Source organism: Corvus kubaryi, unplaced genomic scaffold, assembly GCF_017639235.1.
Source record: "Corvus kubaryi isolate FWS band 111438036 unplaced genomic scaffold, C.kubaryi_AGA036_p1.0 136, whole genome shotgun sequence".
Taxonomy (NCBI): domain Eukaryota; kingdom Metazoa; phylum Chordata; class Aves; order Passeriformes; family Corvidae; genus Corvus; species Corvus kubaryi.
Genome location: NW_024580670.1, coordinates 653387 through 678953, shown reverse-complemented (window position 1 = coordinate 678953; position 25567 = coordinate 653387). Strand labels below are relative to the sequence as shown.

At 45.3% G+C, this 25567-nt stretch overlaps 1 protein-coding gene across 3 annotated transcripts in view; it reads right to left on the bottom strand.

Annotated features, from left to right (window-relative positions):
* Window positions 1–2083: 2083 nt before the first annotated feature.
* RAD18 (RAD18 E3 ubiquitin protein ligase) overlaps window positions 2084–25567 on the bottom strand; it is a 35670-nt gene continuing 12186 nt past the window's right edge. Inside the window, exons 7-13 of one of the 3 annotated variants that reach the window (XM_042013153.1) lie at window positions 23448–23632; window positions 22245–22375; window positions 21503–21563; window positions 18983–19120; window positions 15709–15865; window positions 8706–8768; window positions 2084–6688 (exon numbers count right to left, since the gene is read on the bottom strand). In XM_042013153.1, the coding sequence (XP_041869087.1) occupies window positions 6586–6688; window positions 8706–8768; window positions 15709–15865; window positions 18983–19120; window positions 21503–21563; window positions 22245–22375; window positions 23448–23632 (838 nt within the window). In that variant the 3' untranslated portion in view covers window positions 2084–6585. The remainder of the gene's footprint in view (window positions 6689–8705; window positions 8769–15708; window positions 15866–18982; window positions 19121–21502; window positions 21564–22244; window positions 22376–23447; window positions 23633–25567) is intronic. The other 2 variants (XM_042013160.1, XM_042013171.1) reach the window with 2 other exon arrangements.

The following is a 25567-nucleotide window of genomic DNA, read 5'->3' as shown; positions in this document are numbered from 1 at the left end:
TTCCAGCTTTAAACACTCAGGGATGCCATAGAGCTGGAAACATTTTTATTTTAAAAATACATGCTTTGGGATAATCAAAAGCACAAACACTAAATAAAGCTAAATTTAATTGCATTTGGGTTTACTGCTGGAGCTGAAATAGCTGTTTTTCCAATAGCTATCTGGAATCCCAACTTTATAGTCCCCAGGACAGAAGAGGTCTGGCACGACATCAAGCCCAGGCCACAGCTTTGCAGATGGAGCTGCAGCCGCCCATGAGCTCGTGCATGGCTGCAGCCCACAGCAGGCACTGCAGGCTGGAGAGCCAGGATGTGGTACCAGCTGCTCTTGCATGGGAATTTCTCTTTATCCTAGAATTTTTTCCTAGTCCTCACCTCTTGCACTCAGCCTGCAGGAAGCCTAACTTTAGTAAGTCTACTAAAACCACAGAGACAAGCAGTGCCAGGGACACACCTTCCTGGAAAAGGCATATTTGTGCTTCAATACAGAGCTGATGAATGCTCTGGGCTTTAAATCAGTCTTGAGAATGTACTAAGGGCACAGTAAATTACAAATTTTCCATGTCTTTCTTTAACGTGCATGAGTCAATTCTCAAGTCTGAGACCGAATTCCTCCATGGCTCACCAGTTGGTGTGCTGATTTCCAGAAAAACACAGAGTCAATACTGTAAAATGTTCTGTACCAAAGGAAACAAGGCTTTGGAGACAAAACATGAAAATAATAGCAATGCACAGAATTATTTGGTCCCAAAACCATATTCAAAATTCATTGTGTTACTGAGTTCACTGATCAGGGGTTAAATAAGCCAGTGCAGACGGCATGTCCAGATGCAGGTAACAGTTACATTCCTGGGTAGTGCTGTGTTATCCACCACATCACCTGCCTGCACCATGCTCTGGCCATGGTATTTCTTTTTGTTAGCTGAAAAACAAAAAAAACAACCAAAAACCTAGTGCTGAGATTGACCACAATAAAAAAAAACTGGAAAAAAAACCTGCAGCCCATGGTGAGTCCCAGAATTCCTGCCCCGGCACACAAGCTGGCTGTCTGGGCTCTGCACAGAGCTGTGCCATGGCTGGAGAAGGCTTTGGAAACTGAGTCATCAGAACATTACTGGGAGGGGAAAGGGAGCCAGAGAAGCTGACTTGTGTACACAGACAAATGGAGAAGGGAGATCAGCTTGGACGCTGCAGTCTTGAGTTCTGTAAAGCATTCACAGCAGAAAAAGAATTCCTATGAGTTCATGCATATATCAAGATAATTTCTTCTCTTTCCCCTGGTTTATCTGGGAACACACTAAACTTACTCAGTGTTAGAGAACCTTTGACATCATGTCCCTGAAAGGTTCATGGGATTCAAACCATTTCCTTTGAATCCCCAACTCACTGAAATCCATCAGCCTCTGCTCCCATGGCCTCCAGCCACACCAGCACCAGAGCCTGAGTCAGGCTTGTCCAGCTTTGGGAGGTAAACCCTGGAAAAAGAGCCTGAATTTCCTGGCATTAAGCCAGTACACTTTCCATACCCTCTATCACTGGCACTCCAAATGAAACCCCCAGAGCCTCTGAAGACACATCCCAGAGCACACTGGGATGCCACCTCCTGCCCCGGGGTGAGCCCTGGGATACAGCAGCAGTGCTCTGATCAAATCAACAAGCTTAAACCTATTTAAACTAGAGCAGGCTATGGATCCTGCTGATCCAATAATCCAGGCTGATCCTATAGCCCAGAGAGTCCCATTCAGGCTGGGGCAGAGGCTCACAGGGTAGATGGCTGGTTTCTGTAGGGAATTCCCCCTGCTTCCATCTGCCCATCGTATACAGGCCACACTGCCCTGCACATCCTGTCCCAGCAAAGAGGGACAGAGGCTCTCCCCAGGCACCTCCCCAAGGAGCCAGGTCTGTACAAGGTTCCCAAGGACACTGTGCTAAAATGTTCCTTGCTTCATCCCATTGTGGCCTCAAAGCCCATAAAACCAATGGAGCCTGCACAGACCCTGGGAGTAGCAAGTTGGTATAATAAAGTTGAAATATGTATCCATAGTCCATAGGTTTTTAACAAAGAAGGTTCATGTTCAAGCTGCTGGGAGACTACATAATAATTTTATTACTTTTGGGGGGGATTACTACATTTGTGTGTAACTTCAAGCTGTTCATTGCAGTACCCTGAAATCTCACTCACCATCTAGAAGGAAAAGCAAAGCAGAGCTGGTGAGACCCAGGAGCCCTGGGGCTGTACCTGTGGCACAGGGATTCACACCTGCAGCAGTGACAGGCGTTATGGGACCTGCACACCCCAGTGACATGTTGAGTGTCATCTGCTGGGATCTGGGATATTAACTCAACATTTCCATAGTCAGAGGTATGGATCACCTGGGTAATGCCAGGCACCCCATGCACAGCACTGCCTGCAACCCCTGTACACACACTGATGCTTCTGTCCAGTGATGTGAGGCACTTTTCTATTTGAAAAAGATAGAAATAACAAGATCTATTTGAAATTTTGTTAGCTAAAGACAGAAGAGCCAGAACAAAGGTCTGCTTGTTTTGATTACAATTATTTGCATATGTATACAAAGGAAAGTGAATCAAGTTTGCTGCTCATCACAACAACAAAATCTTGGCCAAGTGATATGAAGGAGGCTGCAGTCCTCAGGATAATTCAGTATATATGTGTAAGTATATAAGGAGATGTGTGTCTGGGAATGCCCACATAGGTGAGGGTGCTTCCACACAGCCCCCATTTCTCTCCCACCGAGTACCTGCTATGAAATCCCCCGTCCAGGTTCAGGAATGCCTCTGTGGGGCCAAATAATTAACCAGAGCAGTGAGCTTTCACCATGAAAATGAAGCCCAACTACATTTATACAAACTTTTCTGCCTCACTAATTACTTCCCATTTGCAGTAATGTGTTTACCTTCTCCTTCCTGAAGCTGGTAATTCATCCTCCTCTTTATTTAATTCCAGGTGGTTGATTTGGAGCCAACTCACCAATTTGTCCAGATCATTTTGACTTCAGGCTCTCTGGCTCCTCCAATGCCAGGTGGGACAGAACCATGATTTTTCTTTCCTCTGGACAGCATATCCTGGTGTTGGGCTTGCCCAGCAGGTAGCTGTGATTCACCTTCAATTCCTCCGTTTGTGTAACGTGTTCCAGTTCCAGAGTATCTGTTCTTCTATCAAAACAGACTCTCCTTTTTTATTTTTAACTCCTGCCAGCAAACACAGGAGAAGTGTCCTTGAGAGACCCTGACACCTGCCTGTCCCCCGCCGCCGCAGGTCCCTCCCCGGGGTGCTCAGCCCAACCCCCCCCGTGTCCTGAGCTCCAAGGAACCCCTCCAGTCCCTGCCAGAGCCCGGCCGGAGCACTGGCTGTCCTGCTGTTTGTGACACACAACATCCAACCAAAGGCAGGAGGAATCAGCCCATCAGTGCAGTTCTCCTCCAAAATCAGAACTTCTGGGAAAACACCAGGAAACACCACAGCACAGCCATCCCTGGGGCACATGGCCTGCTCCCAGATGAGTGAGACACAGTGAGAGGCAAGTGAATCCCTTATTATTTCCTCTGAAACATTAAGAGCAGTATCGGAACAGCCCATTGCCCTTGTCAGCATGTAAAGCAGTGCAAATGATCCATTTGCCTTTCCCCCACATCAGCTGGTGCTGGGGCATCCCAACCCGGAATGGGATCCTTTCCAGGGATGTCTGCCCTGGTTGCTCACAGGGGCAGGGAGATGGGAGAGCTCCCAGCTCTGGGTATCAGTCTGGGGCAATTCCCTTTGCTTTCAAAGGCATTCCTGCCTGACAGAAACAACCCAATAGAAACTCCCTGACATCTGCAAAGCCAAACAAAACCCGGTGGCCCCCCCCCCCCCCCCAAACTCCTGTTTAACCCCCAGCTACTCATTTCAGAGGAGTCACGGAGCGGGAGCCAGCAGGGAGCCCCATGGCCGGCAGGGTGACTCTGCTCCTGCCTCTCCCCCATTCCCAACATCCCTGCCTTTCTCATGGCTCCACTGCCGGGCCGGGGGAACAGGACATTTTTACTTTTTGATTATTTTGTTTCCAGTTTTGCCCTTCTGCCCCAGCCTGAGGGACTGCTCCGTGACTGAATTAATTTCCTCCTGAATGGACTCCCTGCCCAAAGCACCCCTTCCCGGAGTTTTCCAGTGGCAGCCCAGCACCACCCTGGCTGCCAGTATCAGTCCTCCAGGGAGCTTCTGCCCTACTCCCAGTCCTCCAGGGACCGCAGTCATCAGGAATCTGCCCCGGATTCACGCTGGGAATTGCTGCAGAGAGGCTGGACCCACAGCAGGGTGGGATGGAGGGTCCCAGGATCCCACATCCCTGGCAGCAGGGTGAGACAGAGGGTCCCTGGGACCCCACACCTCTCCTGCACTGCCAAGCCCAGCACAAGGCATCAGCTGTGGGTGATGTGACAAACACTGGTCACAATCAGCCCAATGGAAAGGTGTAAGAGGATGCAGCACCTTCACAATTACTCACCCAAAGACCACAGTGGTGGGTTTCCCCCTCTGTGGGGCCCTGGGCCAGTGGCAGCTGGGCCACGCTCAGCCCCAGCAGGACCTGTCCCAGCACCGCCCTGTGCGTCACCACCGTCAGTGCTGCCCTGGCTTCTCTGGCCGTGACTTCTGCCCCCAGCCTGCCTGTTCACAGTCCCCAACTGCTCCCGCTTGCCCCTTGACTCTGTGACGGAGGAGCAGAGCTGCCCAGGGGAGCAGGGGACAGGACAGCGTGGGGAGGACATTGTGTTTCCTTCCCTGTTGTTTTTTCCCTTACGTTATGCGATTCCTGTGAATCTTGGGTTGGTGAGATGTGTAGCAAGCATCATTTATGGCACCCAGGGGATCAGCAGCTACTCCTGGCAAAGGCTGGACCTGGCAGCACCCTGGCACTTGCCTGGGGCTGGAGCTGGCCCTGGCACTGGGTCTGGCAGGAGAGACTGGATCCTGCCCAGGCACCCACTCAGTCCAGGCAGGGATGAGGCATCAGACCATCAAATCCGCATTTTTTCCTAAGCCTCCACATTGCCCAGTGTGTCTGCTCCATGCAGCCTCCTCCAGCACCTCGACCACCATGTCACACGTCCACACACCCCACTCACGTTTGTCACCTCTACAAATACCATCGCCCTCCTCCAGCACTGACCCACAGCTCCATCTCAGGCAAAGGTCACCAGTTTGGACTTTAAGTGGTGATGACAACAATACCTTTTATAAAAAAAATGAACCCCCACAGGTTGTCAGCGAAGCAGTTTGATTCATGCCCGTATTTAACGTGCCAGCTGTTCTCTCCCTTCTACCACACCACAGAACTGTCACAGCCCCCATGGCAGTGAGGCTCTTTAGCTCATTTCCAAGGGAAATGTCAGCACCTGCAGCCACACCAGTGCCCCACCAGCGACAGTGCAGTGCCTTCCCTCACTGCAACAGCAGCTGCTTTGCCAGCGCCTGGAGAAAGCCCTTGGATACTAATTTACAATATTATTACCATTCACTGGCTGACTGCAACCAATTTCAATGTCTTATGTGAGCTGCTGTGACAAAAAGCCAGCCCTAAAGCAGACATCAGTAATTACTGTCTTTCAAAACAATCAAACCAACACAGATTCCTGCTTTGCCTCTGCATCTCCCCACCTCATGTACTTATGACAGTTTATATGTGCCACAATTTAGCCAGTTCCACACACAAATATTCCTGGGAACCATGGCCTGAGGAGGATTATTTCTGAATCTCAGCTACAGTCCGAAGTCAAGACACAACCACCCTCAATCTTACCCAGATTTTGTGCCTTCTTTGCCAAGCTCCCACTGACAGGGTCTGACCAAAACTTCAGGCTCAGCAAAAGCACCTGAAGTATTTTTCATATTTTGCTTACAAGCTTTATTTTTAAAAGCCTTCCCTGGTGTTCAGGTTTCTTTCATTTCCTTCACTTTCTTGCACTGCTTTATTGCATTACAAAATTCCACCACCTCCTAGGGAAGATCAGATTTTTCAATGTAACTATTTGTTTGAAAGCTAGAATACTTCATGTCCAACGACTTTCCAACTTCTTTCCAGTTTTAGGACTTTAAACTAAAATAATGACATGTAATACTGAGTACGTTTACACAGACATGTATAAAAAAAGCCTATTTGTGTAGGACAGAATCTCCCTGCATTCCTCAGTCCCTCCCTCCCCTGGCTGTGCCAGGGAACTGGGGCACCAGTACCTGCCTGCTCCCAAACAAGACACTGTCCTGCAGCTGCTTCCAGGAGGGCAGATGAGGCTTCCACAGGATGCAAGCAGGAACAGTAGCAACACAGGGACCTGCGTGCTGCGCTGGCGAGGGAACTCACGGCACAGGAGCCAGGCCAGGCTCCTGCAGGGCTCCGGCACTCTGTGCCCAACCTCAACCGCCAGTGGCCCACAGGGCTGTGGGCAAACCCACCAGCCTGGTCATTAATGCAGCTGGAATGGCAGTGATGTGAAAATACAGCATTTTACTCAGTACCCAGATACTCTGAGAATGGGAAAAGGCCAAGAGGGGTTTCCCAGCGCTGAGCTCGGGCGTTCTGCAGCACTAGCTCCTCTTCCGCTTGCCCTGGGGAATTGCTCGATCGTTCTCGGGCATTCGCGGCCGACGCAACTTCCTCTTGTTCCCTGTCAGAGCCACGGAGCTGCTGCTGGGGGAAAGAAAGAAAAGAAGGGTAATAGGGGGTTTGCAAGTGCCCTAAACACAGCACACACTGGTGCTGTATGGAAGCACTGTGAGCAGTACATGGATGCTGCACATGTACGTGCTACAGGTGATGGGGAATCATGGAGCGGTTTGGGTTGGAAGGGACCTTAACAATCATCTCATTCCACCCCCTGTCATGCGCAGGGACACCTTCCACTATATCCCAGGTTGCTCCAAGCCCCGTCCAGCCTGACCCTGAACACTTCCAAGGATGGTGAGAGAAATATTTCTGTCTTCTCATTTGAAGGTGACAGCACCATGAATCATCCCATAGACCCTGAGCCTGCAGGAACAGGGTCATCACAATGCCTCTCCTTCTGTCCCCAGAGACCAGTTTGGAACCCAAGGAACAGCAGCATCCTCCCAAATTCCTTGTCCGTAACTGAGGACAATCCCTGGCACTGACAAAACCATGAGGATGCTCTATCAGAAAAGGCAGTTTGAGTCACCGTCCGCAGGGGCACAGCCACCTGGAAGCAGGACGAGAGGTTGGTCCACGTTACCCCCAAAGGACAGTGCTTGGGGCTCGCAGCCTTGCCAGGCACTCTCTTCATTTATGGACAAAGTATTTTCCACTGAAAACTCAACAAGTGTTTTTAGTCACAGAGTTAAAGAAAAAATTCTTAAACTAGCCATATGTAAATGAAGCGGCTGATTTCCATCATTCAGCCTTGGAGATTTAAATTCCACATAGTGTTGACATGAAAGATGCTGCTAATCCGTCAACAGCTTTTACTAATTAAACATTCCTTATAAGTGCACTCTGTTTTATGCCATCTGCTAGGCTGAATCCATCCTGCAGGGACTATTCGTCTTAAACTGGGAATTCACAACTGAAAATAACAACGGAAAACTCGGAGATGCCCAAGTCCACATCTGCTGGTGATGCCTTTTCCTGGTCGTAAAATCAAGAGTCATACATGGTTAGAAGGGGAAAAGGGATTTGACCTTGGTATTTATTTTAAGGATCTTTAGGTGTACACGTCCAGCTCATATGCATCGAGATGCACCCCACCGAGTCTCTGTGTCTGCCTCCCCCCCGCAGCATTGGGTATATCATTATAGGTGTTACTAATTAGCAGATCTATCAAAGATTCCCCAATGAGAGGCTCGAGTGAGCCCCCCTCCCCAAGGAACCTTCCCCTGGATGGTTCTATCTTGGTTTACAGAATGTGTTCTGGAGAGGACCTTGGGCTCTGGGGCACATTGATCCCTAACTACAAAGCTTCTGAAATGTTTAATCTCTTAGCTTGACAGACAAGTGCAAGAATGCAGGCAAAAAGCACTGAGAATACAGAAGTTGTAAAAAGGTATAACAGGGGTATAAAAAAAAAAGGCAAAAATCTTCATGGCATCACTGGCTACCACCAGATACACACTAAAGATACTGGCAGGAACAACTCATGTTTCAGAGCTACACCATGGTGGAAATGGATCTCCTGCATCCACGGGACCCTCAGCCACACTCAGGGAGATCTGTGTGAATCCCAATGGGTCACAAAAACATGACTCAGAGATTTGCAGACATTAAGCTTTTAACAACCAGGAAGTGCTCTTCTCATTTCAAACAGAAGTAAATCAGAACAGATACTCAATTCCAGCATGTTCAACTTGTCAGCCTCACCTACAGCTCTGTCAACAATGGAATTTTCAAACGCAACAGAAGATCAGATTTAATTTTCCATAAAAAACAGTTTCCTCTTTTATTTTTTTAATTAGAATATATACTTTACATATACACTTTAGAACAATACTCAGTTGGGCACCTGTGGATTCTTGGAGCACACAAGTATCATTTTTCAAGGATCCACGTTCACTGACCAAACTGTGCTTCCCAGAATTGTGGGGATTCTCCAAGAATCTGACTCTCCAAAGGCATTTGCTTCTCCAGGATTCCACCAACTGTAAACTACAGACCTAAACCCATCCCAAGGACTTCAGTTCTTGGATATTCTACTCACCTGTCAGAGGATGCCGAACACGTCTCAGACCCTTCCCCATCTGCCAGAATGTCCGAATTGGTGCTGAAGGGGAAAATAAAATGGATGGAAATTATTTTAGCAACACCTACAGCAATGCAGGGCTCAACTTGGCAATGGCAGCAGAACACGTGGATGAGACCAACCCCTCCAGTAGCAACAGCAATGAGAAATAACATCAACCTACAGCACAGTCCAGAAACTTCTATCTCTGTATCACTTCATTTTCAGGTATTCCTGGGGTCTCATTATCATTATTTAACACACAAGACCCTTCTATGTTTATGTCTCTTTGGTAACTACACCACCTCTGTATTCCCAGGCACCAGAAAGTTTCTCTGGAGAGGATCTCCAAGATGCTTTCATGGGTAAAGTGCACCTTCTTTTTTTAAAGTCTCCCTTAAATAAATCAACATGACATACAATTTCTGTAAGACAGCAGGATTTTTTTCACCCTTTGCCATTTTGTCTCCCCTGTGGAGTGAGAGTCCTCAGCTGTTACTGTGGCGGTAACTGCAGAATCAAGAGGAACTCGGGTGGGCAAACAACACCAGGTTAGAGTAACCTCGAACACATGCACACTCAGACATACAGATAAAAAGAAAAAGATACCAAAAATGGATGGGGAAAGTTTTGACGGTCAACCCTGTTTTTACTCTCAGAATTAAAAGTCCATCAAAAGCTCATTTTCAGTGCACAAACTGGATGCCCAGGGAATGAGTTATCATCATATTTCCAAACCCTACTCTAATGTTCCAGTTACATTAAAAAAAAAGAACTGGGGAGGACACAGGGCTATTTGTGTGCTTTTAGTCCCCTAAAACAGAAAAAGAACAGGTTTGAGGCCTGAACATGATGTACTTCCCTGCCTTGAAAACAGCAGCATTTATCACCCGCCGTGTTTGTCACCGCAAAACAATAAAACTGAAAAAATCTGGCTAACGCTCAAGCCAATAATGCGCATTCAGAATTCACATGTGGAATCCATGGTCTATGCCTACCAAACTTTTTTAAAACCAAGTACAAAACGTCCTGCAGCAAGTTCCACCTTTGGCCTACACACAGAGCTGTGAATGGGCCCTTGATGCCACAGGCATTGGTCCCCAGAGAACCCAATTAACTCCTACGCCCTAATTGCAGTGAGAGACTGAGGAGCTGCAGTAGCTCTACAAACCAGGGTTCTGAACTTCCAGCTGGAGATAAAAGCCCTGTGTCTCAGGATCTCTTCCAACACCCCACTGCTCCACGCCAGCCCCTCACTGAAGCAGCTCTCTGCATCCCGGCTCTCCCAGACATCGCTTTTGGTTAAAAGCCTGAGCAAGGCTAGAGTGGAGCTGAGGTAATTATACACCTTTCGGACACATGCCAGGGGACAAACGTTCAAAAACTTAAAAAAAAAAAAAAAATCCTTAAGTACGCCACAGTTGAAAAACAATTATCAAAAAAAAAGTCAACTAAACAAAAGCAATTTTGACCACCAACTGAATTCATGTTTTAAATTAACTCTTTTTCTTTCCCTGAAGAAAACTCCTCCCTCTTCTTAGCATCAAATGATTAGCCCTTAAACTGAAGATTATGAGTTAAATAAGAGGAACAGCTGCCTCATTCTGAAGGTTTTTTTCCTAGAAAGAAAAAGATCAAAGAGATCACAGAATTTAGAATTGTTTTGTTCATTTCTCCAGTGTTTTCTGCCTTTTCAATGCCCCAGAGGTATCTGCCTACATTACATCCAGGCACAGCAAAACATTTCTTCAGACTTCAGTCAGACTCCAAATTCAAGACAAATTCCCACAACAGGTTTTCTGTCCTATTCTTAACTAAAGGTCACTAATCTCTCCCACAATTTTACAGATCATTTCCAGATGAGTCAAATTTTACAGCAAAATGATTAAAGTTCTTCACCTGAACTGCTCAAGATGCAGCCAGCATCCTGTGGCAGGGTGATCCTGCACTTATTCATGGCTCCACATTGGGAAAAATGCAGCTCCAGTGACTCAGGCAATTCCTCAACTCCATATTCCTGCAGGATTGGTTTCCCTGATCCTTTAGAGTCAGTCAACCAAGAGTCAACTCTTCCTTTCTTGACCATCGGTTGGGCTTGACTTCCACCCCCCTCCCCCCTTTTTTCATTTAAGATAAACACACCACCCTAAAACAGAGAGAAAAAAGCTGATGTAAGTGTGAATGACGTGTCTTGTTCTAAAACTGAGAGGAGCAAATGGCTCTTTGAATTGGTTTATTTTAAGGCAGACTAAGTTTCTTCTTGGCCTCGCATGAGCAGCCAGCGTCCTTCCATCCGTCCATCCCGCCGTGTGTTGTGCACCAGGCTCTGGCACGTGCTCTGAGCTTTCCCTCAACGCTGGCACAAGAAATGAGCTCCAGCCATCTCATTTTACCAATGTCATTTGGAGGCGAATGCCCAGTCACCAGGAGTGAGGGAAAACAACTGTTTTCTCCCTCTTGCAATCCTGCTTGCACTTTGTCCCACCCATAACGAACAGGAGGAGCTCACTGCTGGAGCAGCCCAAGCACCGCGTTATATCCAAGGTGAGCTGTGCAACACAACATCTTCCCTGGCTTTGCAGAACCTCCTCTTCAGACCACGTGTCCATGGCTTCATCCTCCTGTCTCTGCAGAGGCCTGCCAGCCTTGGCTTTGCCCAGGCCCCCATGGAGGGCTCCTGTCTGCACTAAACCTTACACAGGTTCCACCGTCTTGCTGTTTTCCTTGATTCTTTCCAGGCTTCCTTAGTTTTCCACAGCCTCCTCTGCAGTCCAAGTATACACCTTTGAGGCTGTGCCTTGGGAAAAGGGAAAGATCTGCTGCACCTCTCTGAACTGCTTCCCTCAGGAGTCTGGCAGCAGTGGGATGTGGTGGCTGAAGCACCAAGAGCACTCCCTACCATGACTCCTGTTTTCAGGGCTCGGAGATGTCCAGACCCCACGGCTCCTGACCAGGGACCAACATCCTCCTGGACACAGGCTGTATGTAAGAGCTGCCACAATGCACATCCGAGGCCACCAGCTGTCCCTACCTGACACAATGTCCCCAGGACTCTTGCCACCAATCCTCACAGCTCCTGCCATTTATTACAGCTCAGAGTTTTGGGAAGAAAAGTATGAATCAACAGCATAGCAGAAAAGTATCATCATCCTTTCACAATGAACCTGTATCTGAGGCCAAAACTCACAGATCAAACACTCCTGTCTAAGACTGTGATGTACATCATCTCTGAGCCAAATCAGTGCAAGATTTATTAAGTAAAAAAGTCCTGAAGAACTAAAAAAGGCAATTATTGCACTGATCAACACATTTTCATACACTTCTCTCATCTGACAGTGATGGCCAGGGCACAGGACAACGCTGCCTTCAAACTCAGACTGAGGCAACTGCCCAGGAAGAGCTCACACAGCATTTCCAAGCACTCTGCCCTGCCAGCTTAGCCAAATCCATGTCAGCCAGGCAGAGTTCAGAGGATTGTTGCCATCCAGTGCACTCCTATTTCTACCTCTTCTTCTGCTGATGAACTCAAGCCCATATTCAGTAAAGCACAGAAATCCAAGGAAAAGTGACCTGCTAAATGCAGATCTTGGATCCTGATCAGCGGCTCCTAAACTCGCTGCCAAAAAGCCCCACATATTGCAAATGAGGCCCCTTCCTTGGGCATGAACCCCTCCTGGCAGACACTGCAGCCACTCTGGGTATTCCAACAGCATAGGGATTTATACAGGCTGCGGATATAGCACTTTCCCACCAGAATTTCAAACTTCTGACTGTGTTTCAGCATCTCAGACAAGGCCCATGTTGTATTTTGTCTGCTGTTCAAGTCTCACTGTAGTCATCAGGAACCGACATTCGCATCTAACACAGTTTTAAGAAAAAAAATAATTTACTTAGAAAACTGCATATTATCCCCATTATATGGAATACTTATAATGGAATATTTTCTTTATTACATAGCTCATTAACTGGCTTATCACTGTTCCTCCTAATTTCTTTTCTAATTTTCCTATTGTTTAAGTAGTTGCGTAAAATTTGGCTTCAGTCCCAGACAGTCAAAGAATACTACAGGACTATTCTCACGGAGCACAGCAGTCCTGTGGAAGCTTTGTGCAACTGTGACTTCAGAGCTTTGAAAAATTACCCTTTCAAAGCCATGGCTGTGTTTTGGTGCTTATCTGTAACACACAGTTTACTCTCCTGGTGGGATCATCAATCTCTGTAGAGCACAAGCATGTTTGGGGCGCTGCTACATCCTCCACGCCTGGTCTGGATCTTTTCTCCAGCAGGAGTAAAATTCTCATTTTCTCAGTTTAACATCAACCTTTGAATAATATCAGTTCATCAGTGATTAGTGTACAATGAATGAATTTATAATCTTGACCAACTACTCCGCTAGCAAGTACTGATATGAGACTGAAAAGGGACAAACCTCATGAAGGAGAGAACAGAAGAATCACTGATTTCTTTGCAGCATCTTTTGGCAGAACAAACATCTCAACTCTGACTCACAGATTGTTCTGTTATATTCTATATGGTACTAAACATCCTTTGTTTTAATTCATCAAAACAGCCCTCCCTTTAGAAGTGCCCTCACAGGAACACAGTATGCAGATTGGGAATTCCAACTATATTTCCAGTTTTGACATTTCAATGTGAAAAACATTTACTCTTGGCAAAGGATACCCTCTCGTTATCAGAAAAACACAAGCCTCAGAAAACCATTACTTGATACAGTACCACAATACTACTAAAACCATCAACATCTAAATCATTCTTGTTTGATTTGTACTGGATCTGTTTCATCACAATTAACAAAAACCAGCCCCATGGTAACCACACAGTGACAAAATACATCTTTCTTCCAAGCAGTTTAAATGACTACACCTGCTCGTTACAGCCCCTGCCAATGCTGCCATAATTCAGGGCCCTTTTGGATACAGAGATCTGTGGGAGCAGCATGCTGGGAGGATGAGCTGCAGTCCTGGGTGGAACTGCACGGTCCAAAGCTGGTCCATGGCCATGGCAGGACCCAACAGGCCTCCAAGGGCCAAACCAGGACCTGGGCACTGTACTGAGCCCAGCAGCTCTCCTGCCCCTTCAGAGCAGCTACCAGGAGCACAGTCAAGACAAAGAGCACATTTGACACTTTTCAGTAAGTGTCCCTCTACCTCAGCATTTGGAGAGGGGGAGACCCCTGTAACCTTTGTTTATTTCCCAGAAAACACAGGAAAACACTCTGAAGTGCTCTTTAGCAAGGTACAGGTTGGCATGAGGAACACTGTGCTCAGACAAGAGGGACTTTCCATCATCCCCAGGCAGCATCTGTCACTTCAGCTGAGCTTTCCCTGCATTACTGCTGCTGTTCTCATCTCTTTGTGCAGGCCAGACACTGGGGTTGGATGCAAACGAGGAGAAGCTGCAGGCTGCAATGCCCCCAGGCTCCCTGGGCCTCTCCAGCTGCCCCTGCCCTGGGCAGTCAGACCAGAGGGTTACCTAACCTCTGCAGGTCAGTGTGTCCCACAGAGCTGGGGAATCTGCTGGAATACCACACACCTGGAGATGAGACACTCCAACATTGGGTATGACAATGTGTGAGCTCTGCGTGAGTCCAGAGCACTGGGCATGACCAAGAAACGAGCAGGAGAACAGGTCCCTGGTCACAGGGAAGAAAAAACTGTTGTCATCATTTACATTCTGAGAAACTGAGATAAAACTAGTCCAGTAATAATCTTAACAGCTTGTTACACAATGAACAGCAAATAACTGATTTGCTGCCTTTATCAATTTTACAGTACCAGTTCAGGCAGAAAGACAGAGATAGCACAGAGGGGAAGGGCCACAGGAGGGGAAGGGCTTTATTGGTCTATAACGCAGGCCTGAAGCCAAACAGAAATGCAGTGATATTCTGAAAGGGCAACAACCACCCTTCCTGCCTCCACCAGTGCTCTGCCAGCCATTTACTGACAAACTGCTGTTTACTGACAAATATTGACTGTATGCTCCCATTCATTCAAGTAAATGGAAACAGGCAGCAAAGCTTGATCCTGTAAAACAAAGACATTTACTATTTGATGCTCTCTAATCCCCTCAGCTGATCTCCTCAATCCAATGCCTCCCCTAGGCTTTCACTCACAGTTCAACATTTCCCTCTGTGAAAGGGAACCCGCATGATGACTTTTAAAAGCTCTTTGTGAACCAAAATGACTTTAGGAAAATCTGTTTCTGTTAAAATATTTCAATTAGATTGCTCTGTTAATAACCAACAATGAAGCCAAGCACTACTTTACTCTTAGTATTTGCAGAACAAGGAGGAAGAGGCAGGTACTAGTGGTCTAAGGGGTGGGAAATTATGAAATGTCACTCCTAACTCAGCTGGTGACCTTCAGCTACTTCCTCTGATTATCTCCCACTTCTAAAAACACAGGAAACCTTTTTATTCCTGGTAATGCAGACCTGCATTCTCCTCTCATTTCTGTTACCAACAAGGTAGCAAAAGATTAGGTCTCTTGCTTTTAGACACATAGCAAAAACCAATTATTCTGTACTTGTTTTCAATTACTTTTTCACTTTTCATCCAGAAACTGGGGCCACAGTTCCTTACAGCAATACTACTTAAAAGACTGGGGCTGTACCAATTTTGGGACCTCTCTGCATAAAATTTCCAGCATATGGGAAGGTGATGCACCAAATGTATTCCCAGTTCCCCAGACATTCCACTCCCTGCTTCTGTATCAAAAGGAGCATTTACACTATCAATCCTTTAAGAAGGCATTACAAACTATTAAGTGAATTCTACATGTATTTTAGCTCCCTTTCTCAAGCTACTGAACACCCAGGAACACCATGGAGAAGGAATCTGTGAGCACAGCTCAGCACCCCGCCTGTGAAGCAGGAGGCCTGCACTGCTCGATGTTACTGGCACAGCTTTTCCCTGTTTGCTCTCATCTGGCACAAACCAGGCAGAAGTGGCTCCCTCACTAACCTGCTTGTTGACCCAGATGACAGAGAGAACTCAGGAGAGGCCGATCTCTGGATTTCCTTAAAGCAATGAGATTCACTTCTTTGGCCATCATGAACTTCTGACTGGAGTTCCTGAGCTTTTCCAAGGACAACAGCTGTGTGATGCTCTTCCTCAGGTTCTACCAAGAGGAAAGACAGAGATTAGAAGGAATGATAATGCAAAATACTATTGTTTATAATTCTGCAGCCTAGAGATAGATGTTTAAGAAAAAAATAGGTTAAAAATATTTAAATATCAAAATCTCATTCCTACATACTGGTTTTCCAAAACTTTCACAGTTTCAAAGGTTTAATTTCTTTTCATGTATATTTAAAACAAGAAACCAACCAACAACTCCCTGAGAACCAGAAATGTTTCACTGTTGAGTTTCAAACACAAGGGGAGAAATAAAGGGTGACAATGTTTTACACGTCATAAGATGGAACTTTATTTCAGAAATTAGCAAGCACTTTTAATGAGACAGTGCTGTTGGCTGCTTGTGCCACTAATCCACTTCAGCCCCTGCATCAGAAGCTTGAGCTTTAAGCTCTACAGATCAAGTTAACAGGCTTATTTTCAGTTGTGATTTACTTCCTTATGCAGCTAAGACAAGGTCAATGCATTGACATTTCCATTTCAATAGGAAAAATAATTTCTAGACAACACAACAGACAAAAATTGAAAACCATTCTGCTGGTATTGTGTCAAGTGTTTCGTTCAATGAAAAGATGAACAGTTCTCTGAAAAGACACCTTCTGCCCCTCCAAAGAGAAAACAAACATAGGTTAAAATTTTGGTATGAAAAGATAGACTGCCCTTAAGCCATACCCACAAATATTTTCAAGTGAGTTACTTAACTTGAAAATTGCTCAGGACATGAAGCCCTTCCCAGATCCATCTCACTGATAACTCAGATTGTGAGAGTCACAGATGTGTCCTGTCTCCATCTCAGGGCCCAAGCCATGTTCCTGCTCAGACCACTCTGACTTTTCTACCCTTCCAGCAATGGTTTGGACAGAAATGGCCAAGCAGAACTTTAATTAGAGTGTGGAGGGGCTTCACAATCTTTGGATTCAGCTCAGCTTGCCCTTTCTCTCCTGCTAACAGGCATAATTAATTATCAGGGGCATATTTTTGTCTGCTGAAAACAACCAGCAGATCCCAGTGAGTCAGTTGTCCAGCTAATGAAACACAACTCTGAAATGAGCAGGGTAAAAATAGCAAAGGCCTGTGCAATAATGCAGCCTAGCACAGCTAATATTTATTGAATCAAATTATTTAGCACCAATATCTATCAAATCCTTACAGCGCTCTCCCCTTAGGCACAGCATAGCCACATGTGCAAAAGTTATAAAGATGGGAAAACAGACATTTTAAGCTTAAAGATGAAAAGGAAGATGATGTAAATCAGGGACAGATGATTAAAATGTCATCACAAACAGTGAGCTTAAATTACATCAACCAATAGGAGAAGGCAATGGGAGAGATGGAGGGGGGAAATTAAAATAAATGAACAAGCCAACAAAATCCCAACCAAACCAAAGGTCTGTTTTAATTCTGCACAATTCCACCACTTCCATGAGAACCCAAAGGAAGTGGGTAAGGAATGCAGACAAAGCCTTGGCTCTTCCAGCTGTTACCATCAGGCCATTACCGGCTTCTTCCTTTCCCATACTGTAATTCCCAGTTTAATACAAAGGCAATTGCTGTTAACAAGGAACCCTGAGGAAACAGGTTTTAGGCATCTGTTCCTTCCCTTGTAAATCACCTTCTTGCTTTTTCAATTGTTTATAGTCATCCGAGTGCAGATGTTTTGCATCAAACTCAAAACTGAAATTCCAAGGATTGTTGGAAGCTCAGTGAACAAAGTGTCATGGAAATTGTGTGGGTTTGCCAGAACCAAACGAGGTGCTGCTGCATTCTGAACACGATGCAGGATGATACACCTGATCCGAGTTATTTTCTATCTGATCACTCTTTTGGAAAAACTCTGTGGTTTTACTTCAGCTTCTCAGAGCCTGCAGGGCAGCACACACAGAACAGCTCACATAGGAGACAGACACCCCAAAATCCACAGCAGCCCATCCCTCCCTTCCAGAGCTGGAAATTAAGGCTGTGACCCCACTATCCAATAACACATTGCCTCTGCTTCTATACAGGAGAAGAATATCTTAAAATCTTTTGTCCTTAAGATTCCCTAACTTTCACTCTTCACACAGAAAGGATTATGCACTGCATCAAGGTCTGCAGGAAACAATAAGGATAAAATTCACGCTATTATACCTTTTTTTCATTGCTTTTTTTTCTTGAGAGTTCTGCCAGAAGAGCCAGCTCCAGAGAGAGCCACAGATTAACTCAGCTCAAGAGCACAGGGATTTGTGAGAGCTGGGGCAAACTGCACTGCCATGTTTTCCCAAGCATACAGACAACAGCACGTCCCATTTTGGCCAGTGGGATTCTCGCCAAAGCTCAGTCTCTTAAATAGATTAGAAATCCACAAGTTCTATTACGCTGAGGAATGCTCTTCTAAATCCCATATTCAAAGATAAGATGTTCCCTGCCAAAGCAGCCATGAAGCACAGACCAAAGGAGACCAAAGGATCCCACAGGGAACACGCTGGGAGCACACATGGGTGATGTTTGGTGCTGTGGGGAGGGAGGGTAACGAACAGGCTGGAGGCTGTTCCTTCCTCCTAACAAGTGAGTGACTGCAGCCATGCATTCCCACTTCTCACTGTGCCCAAGCACACAAACACAAAACACAGCAAATCAGAGACAGGCAACATCCTGTGTGAACAGCCTAAAACAAGCCCAAGGATTTTATTGCTTCAGTCTCAGGACAAATAATTCCTGAATCCAATCCCCACAAATACTTTTGTAGCTCCCAGTTACCAACCCCTCTCACAGTAATGATCCTGGAAGGCTGAAAGGCAGCAAGCAGCACCCATCTTCACCTTCATTCCAGAGTGGTCACGTGGCCACCCTCAGCACCTCCAGCAAACCTGAACCAGAACCTGAAACCCCTTTTCAACCAACTGGGATGTGCCCCAGATAAACCACATCCAGACACAACACACAGAAATCAAACTAATATATTTATTACGGGTCATGCTTATGTTCCATACTAAAATCAACAGCAGTCAGTCATTTTAGGGTCTGTTTGATCTTTATGCTGGTTGGGTTTTTTTCCCCTTAAAGGTTCTAGAAGAGTGGTCTTAGTGCAGTCCAAGAGGGGACAATACTGAATGTCACTGACCTGTGGCTGCTGGCAGCTCTTTGACAGCAACTTCCCCTTTGTTTTGTTTTGCACCTTCTGCTTTGCTCTCACCTCTTTTCTTCCACCGTTTATTTACTTGATCCACCAAGAACTTGAATTCACTTCTGTGTTTGTTTCCTGAAAGGTAACAGAGCATCACTGACCACACCCACAGGACTAAGGTATGGCACAAACACTGAAAGGACGTGAACAAAAATGGACACAAAACACTGAATTAAAAACGTTTTTGTTACAGCAGATGAAAACCAACCCAGCACTGTGATATGTTCCACATTCTATTAACGATCCAAATCTGTGTCTGTGCTTTTATAGAGCTACCCACAGCACTGGCACAGATGAACACTTCATGCTCTGTGTCATGCCCATTACACTGTTGGGGTTTGGACCCTTTAGGTAAGTTAATAATGCAAATACTCTCTGCACTTTCAATCACTTGGTACATTTTAGGCAATCCTCTGGTGCTCAGCCAAAGCAATGGAATTATTTAACCTCGATACTTCAAATGCTTTACTCAGAGGCTGGGAAAATACCCAGCGTCCTCAGCAGGATGCTGTGGATCACCTAACCCTGGCGAGGCAGGGAGGGAACCCACTGACAGGAGGGGGCAGCCGAGGGGGGTCGGGCTCTGCTCCCAGGGAACAGGGACAGGATGAGAGAAAACAGCCTCAGGCTGGGCCAGGGGAGGCTCAGGGTGGACATCAGCAGGAATTTCCTAGAAAGGACTGTCAAGCACTGTGTCACCTCCCTGAGGAGCCCATTCCAATGACTGACCACCCTTTCAGTGAAGAGATTCTTTGAGTATTCTACAATAAAATAACACCAAGTTCTGCCCTACAGAAGGAAACAGATTTGACACTGACTCCCTTTCCCTGAGTAGCTGAAAACACCACATAAGGCCAAAAATTCTGTTAATAAAAAGCAAGTTCTGCCTCAGATGTCGTGTCTGAGTTGCTGCACTCTCATTACGGAATTCCTTTGGCGCTTCAGTTTTTCCAGCATTACTATCTTTTGTTGTTCTGGCTCATGGCAGAACTACAAAGCTTTTCTGAAAAGAAATGTCCTGGCACACAAGCACTGCTCAGCTACACTGTAGATCACTGTGGTGCTGAAATGACACCCCAGGCACATCCCACCAACTGCAGCACTGCAATGGAAAGCGGCCCCAGACAGAATGGCAAACATTTAGAACACAAGACAGCAGCAGCAGACCTTCAATGAACACTGTAAATTAAAAGATTTATAAGCAGAAAAGGCAACTGAATAAATTCATTTTCACAGCTGTATTTCCTTTCCTGTAGATTTTTTAACTCTTTAAATAGAGACCATGAAAAAAAGCAGAGTGGGCCGAGGGTGTCCCCGAGTCCTGCGGAGCAGAAGGAAGTGACAGCGGCTGTGATTGCCAGGCAGAGCTCCCAGCCAGCACATGTCAGCCAGCTCCCATCCTCAGGTTCATCAAGCCAAAGTACTAATTGCTATTTCATAAACAGCAAAAAAATGCCAACAGTGCAATGTGCAATTTGCCAAGCGCCTGGGAAAGTGCAAAGAAGCAGGAAAAAAAAATAAAAGTGTTTTCTCCCAGACAGTTTGTCCTGCCTTTCCCCAAAGCTGTTCACAGCCCCCAGTGTGTTTTTTCATATGGAAAAGCAGAACAAAAGTACATATGGGAGGTTTTTATCCAGAATTTACACCAGAGTGCATTCATTCAGCTGGGAATTAGGGTCTGGGGTGCAAATGCTGTAAAATAGAAGGGAAAAAAACCACTTCGTTGTGTAATAAAGCTTTTTAAAGTCCATCTGTGGTACAGTGAAATAATGGCATTTGACAAGAGTTCTTTAACCTCAGACTGTTCTTGAATTTTAACATAATAATTCTTTTTTCATGCTTATGATTGCTTCCTTATTGTTTTTATGAGGAAATAATTACCTGACACCAGTTACCATTTACCTCTTTGATCAGTTTTTTTAATTAATTTTAAAACCGTATGTTCCCATTAAAATACTTCTCTATCTTCCCCTTTTCCCTATCTTTTTAGACTTTTAAGTTTTCAGTTAAGCTGCTTGAGATTATCAAGATCTCCAAGTGAGTAAATCAGTTTTGTAGCCATGCCCTTTTAGCAACCTAAACTCAATAAAACACCTGTCTTTGACAAATTAAGACAGTATTTAATGTATTTTTGTTCTAAATGTGTACAACAGACCAAGAAAGTAAATCCAGGAGCAGGAAGGCCAATCCCCTGGCTGGGGCTCAGGAAGGCCTTTCAGCAGTTCTGCTGCAGAGGGTTCCCAGTGACACCACACGCCTGCACATCCCACAGCCTGGCAGGAGACACCAACACCCTGCTCTGCTGCTTTCATGTCCAGCAAACATGGGAGGACGTTAAGAAAGAACAAAGTGCATAAATAGAGATGCCTTTGGAGGCAATCAGAGCGTGTATTTTAGTTCTATGGAAAATAACATGAATTTAAAAGCAAAATGAGGTGAAATTTGCATATTACTTACGATATTCAGCGTGGATCTCATCTATTTCTTCCTCTGTCTGGTCCTTTGTGAAGGTCAAGCTCTACAGAAATCACACAAGTGTTTTTAATGTAAATAAAAAGATGATAAAGCTGCAGACTTTGAAATTAGAGACTTACAACTGGAAGAAGCAACTATCTGGTTCCCCCCCCTCCCCCAGCTTTCAGCACCTCATCACATTAATTCACATTTACAGAACATATGCACAGTGTCCTGCCCTGCTTCCACCGAGTCACCAGGACCAAGCCAGCCCACGTAACACCCAGCACATGTGGGCCATAAAATATTTCCTAACACTGTGCAACAAACAGGCTTCAAAAGTCACCAAAGTATCAAATGTCATGGGAAAAGAACAGCGCTATTGCCAATACAGAACATGGAATTTGCTAACTAAATCCTAGAGAATTCTAGGAAGCAAAGTATTTATTACCCACACTGCCATGAAGGGTCAAAATCCTCCAGTATGGCCAAGGGAACATTACTCAAGAATTTTTTGCAGTCAAAAGTTGCTCCTACTTTAACGGTTTGGGCATAAAGCTCAGCAGTGCACCAAGGACACAAATGCGTGGTGGGAGAAAAATCAGGTTCATTACAGGATGCTATACCTGAATTCTAATATGCAACCCAGGAGTTCCCACAATAAAGCAATGGGCAGGCACTTTCAGTGCCCACTCTGCAGTTTCTGCTGGCCACCCCTCTGTGAGAACCAAGATCAGTCACTTACATTTTCACCAGGTTTATTACACTCAAGCTGAACCCGAATCTTCTCATTCTTTTCCAGCTCTTTAACAACCTCTGCAACTGTTTGGAAATACAAGAAAGGGATCACTGAAGCAGGAGCTGGGTAATAGAGAGCTGTAACAGCACAGACTGAAATTACCATGAATTTAAAACACAAACAGCATTAGCCCTCCCAGAGGGAAAGCTCAGGCTCCAACGCCAGGCAAACGTGCAGTCTTTCCAAATCCTACTGAACCTCCCTCCTGCACACAACAGCGCTTGAGGCACACAGGCACATCATTCAGAGACTTTCCATTTCATACTGGATGTTTCAGTGGAAGACACAATAGTTGCATCTACTGTTTATCTTACTTTGTCCCCAAACCACCTTCCAGGGCAACAGAACCATGTGCAGGCTGAAGGCCAAAGCCCCCAGCCCACAGAGGAATTACAACCTACTTCAACAATCAACTTCAACTTCAGACACATCCAAAGCCTAGAAACAACATAACTGTTTCTTAACATTTAACTAGAGCCACGGCTATGCAGAACCCTGCACAGTTTACTCTGACATTTACTTTTACAAATCTGTTCCTGCATTTCATCATCTCCATTGCACTGCCAGGTAGCTGTGGGCAGTCATTAAAACAAACACTTTCACCAGACAGTGAAGCAGTCAGAACAAAAGCTTATTAAGCTGTGAAAGAATAAAACCTGTTCCAAACTGGTTTAAGCACACGCCAGGAATTTGGCACCTGTGCTTCCTCAGAAGCTCAGCTATTCGTGCTACATAGGTGACCTCAGGCTCCCTGCTACCACCCAAAATGCACGTCTGCATCCTAAGCGTGAGTTTAATAATTCACCCTTTGTGCACAGGTTTTGAACAAAGGAAGAGTTTTGCATTATTTAGGGGAGAGCAGCTGAAGGACATGCCACACACCCCAGAACTCTTCCTTCACCCTGGATGAATGAGGCAGAGACTCAGTGCCACTTCATCACCAGCACTGAGTGCAGACTCACCCTGAGTACCCCCAGCAGGTTAAAGAAGTATTCTGCATTGATCTTGATTTACACAAGATAAATTCTTCCAGCTCCAGTTCTCCCAAACAGTCAAACCAGCATTACTCCCACCTCAAGAGGTGACAGAAGGGGAAATGCAGACTGATGGTTTGTGATGGCAGCAACTTCCCTGCACTCTCTCACTTACCTGATTTGGGATTTAGGGAATCACACTGAGCATTGTACATGTGCACAAACTCCTGGTGTCTCTTAATGAGCTGCTGGCGGGTCCCAGAGGTAGACAGACCATGTTCCTTGAGCTTCTTCCTCAGATCTCGATCCGACAGCAGGTTATAAACAACTTTGGACATCAGCTTCCTTTTGTGAGCAGAACTGCCAAAGGAAAACAAGAGAGACTTTATTTAATTAATACTCTATTAAAATCAAAGTATTTACAATTACTTAAGGGTACTTCACCCACTCAGAGTAACATACATATAAAAGAAACTTGGGTTTTCCACCCCAGTCCTGCTCATGTCTTACTTGATTCAGGTGGAGAAATATTAAAAGCATTAAAACATCAAGCCAAAACTTGAATTAGGAGATTTTTCAGCTTTCTGGGAAAATGTCTTTGAGAAAAATAGTCATGTACCTGAAGGCAGCAGTTCCCAGCTAACAGAAGGGTGGTTTGGTGATACAGAGAGAGACATTAAAGATAAGTAACAGTGCTCTCAGAGAAATAGCATCTAAAGCCAAAATTTGCTGCTTTCCATTGCTGTCTGTCAGAAGAACTCAACATTCCTGGCACAGCTGGGGAAAGCATCTTAATTATAGGAAACTGCCAGAGAGAATTCAAGTCCTAGTACCACTTTTGTCACCTAAAATTAGCAGAACATTTCCTCCTGTCAAATTAGCTCAGGCTTCCCTACACCTCCAGGTGAGATACTCTCAAACTAGGAAAAACAAAGGGGCCAAAACCCATCTACTGCCTCACTCATCTTCTGCAACTGCAATCATTCACAGAGGAACAGCACTTATTTAGACATTTTTCTTTCTGCAGCAAAATAAAGCTCAGCTGCACTACTCTGGATTAGAGAGCAGTTAACAGCTTTCCACTGTGAAAACAAGAGATTTGAAAACTATTCAGCACTTTCGACTTATCATGTTGAAAATTTCAAGGTTAAAAAAAAAAGTCTTATGCAAAAATTGTCATTAATTCATTTACTCTCATCCAGCCCTGTAGCATGGCTGGTAAAAAGAAGATGGATTATCACAATACACTGTTCAGGGAAACTTCTTTCAGATTCTTTGGGAAATACAAAAAAAATTCACAGAATAATTAAATCTTTGGAAAGTCCTACAGAAGCTTGGTGTGTATTCCAGTTCACCAGAAGCATGAGCTAAAGTGTGCCAACAGCTTTCCAGCAGCCAGCCCCAGGAAAACAGCTCACAACAGGCTTAAATCCAATGTTGGTTGGGTTTTCCCACGCTTAAGAAACACAGTGTTCTCTGGAAACACACTTACCTGTTGGAATTACCCCTGTGGAGCCTTGAGGGGCCAAATTAGCAGTTCTGCTGAAACTGCTCAGCTGTTAACACAGCCATGGTGCTCCTTGTTTGAGAATAAACAGAGCTCACACTCCTCAGAGAAGCACTAGGGATGTGCTGCTACTGGAACCACACACCACTGCCACAAACCAGACACTGCCAAGGGCCAGCACCCACCCAAAACTGCCAGTGCCCAAGGGGCAGTGTCTGGTGTGACACCTCCTGAAGGCCTAAGTAGTCTAGAGATTAAATAAGCAGAATTTTAAATCCTGCTAAGGACATGGGCATGACACCAAGGACAGATCTGGCTTGTATTTCTATTTATTAAGAACAGAGAAAGCACTAAAACACTCCAAACTGAAATTTAAATGTAACATCAGATTTCATTACTCATTTACCATTTTTTCATCTTGAAAGTCCTTTAGCTTACGGACTGCACACTAAGCGTGACTGGGCAAAACAAGAGCTTTAACATAAAATTACTTTCTAATTCAAGGTTCAGGGGAATTGGAAAAATAAGCATTGCAGTACAAATCCTCCCAGTTCTTCAGTCTGATCAGTCAGAAATAACAACAGCCTAAATTTCTGCTGTAAGTAAAACAAACTGAAGCTCCACTTCTGATGTGAACGTGGTGACCGTGACCAATGCTGGGGCAGGGGCACAAAGCCAAAGGAATGCATTAATCTTATGGAAATCGAGATCTTCAGGAAATTTCAACAACCCCACAGCAGGGAGAGCAAGGCACAATTTTTATTCTTTAACTTGACAGCTATTGAAGA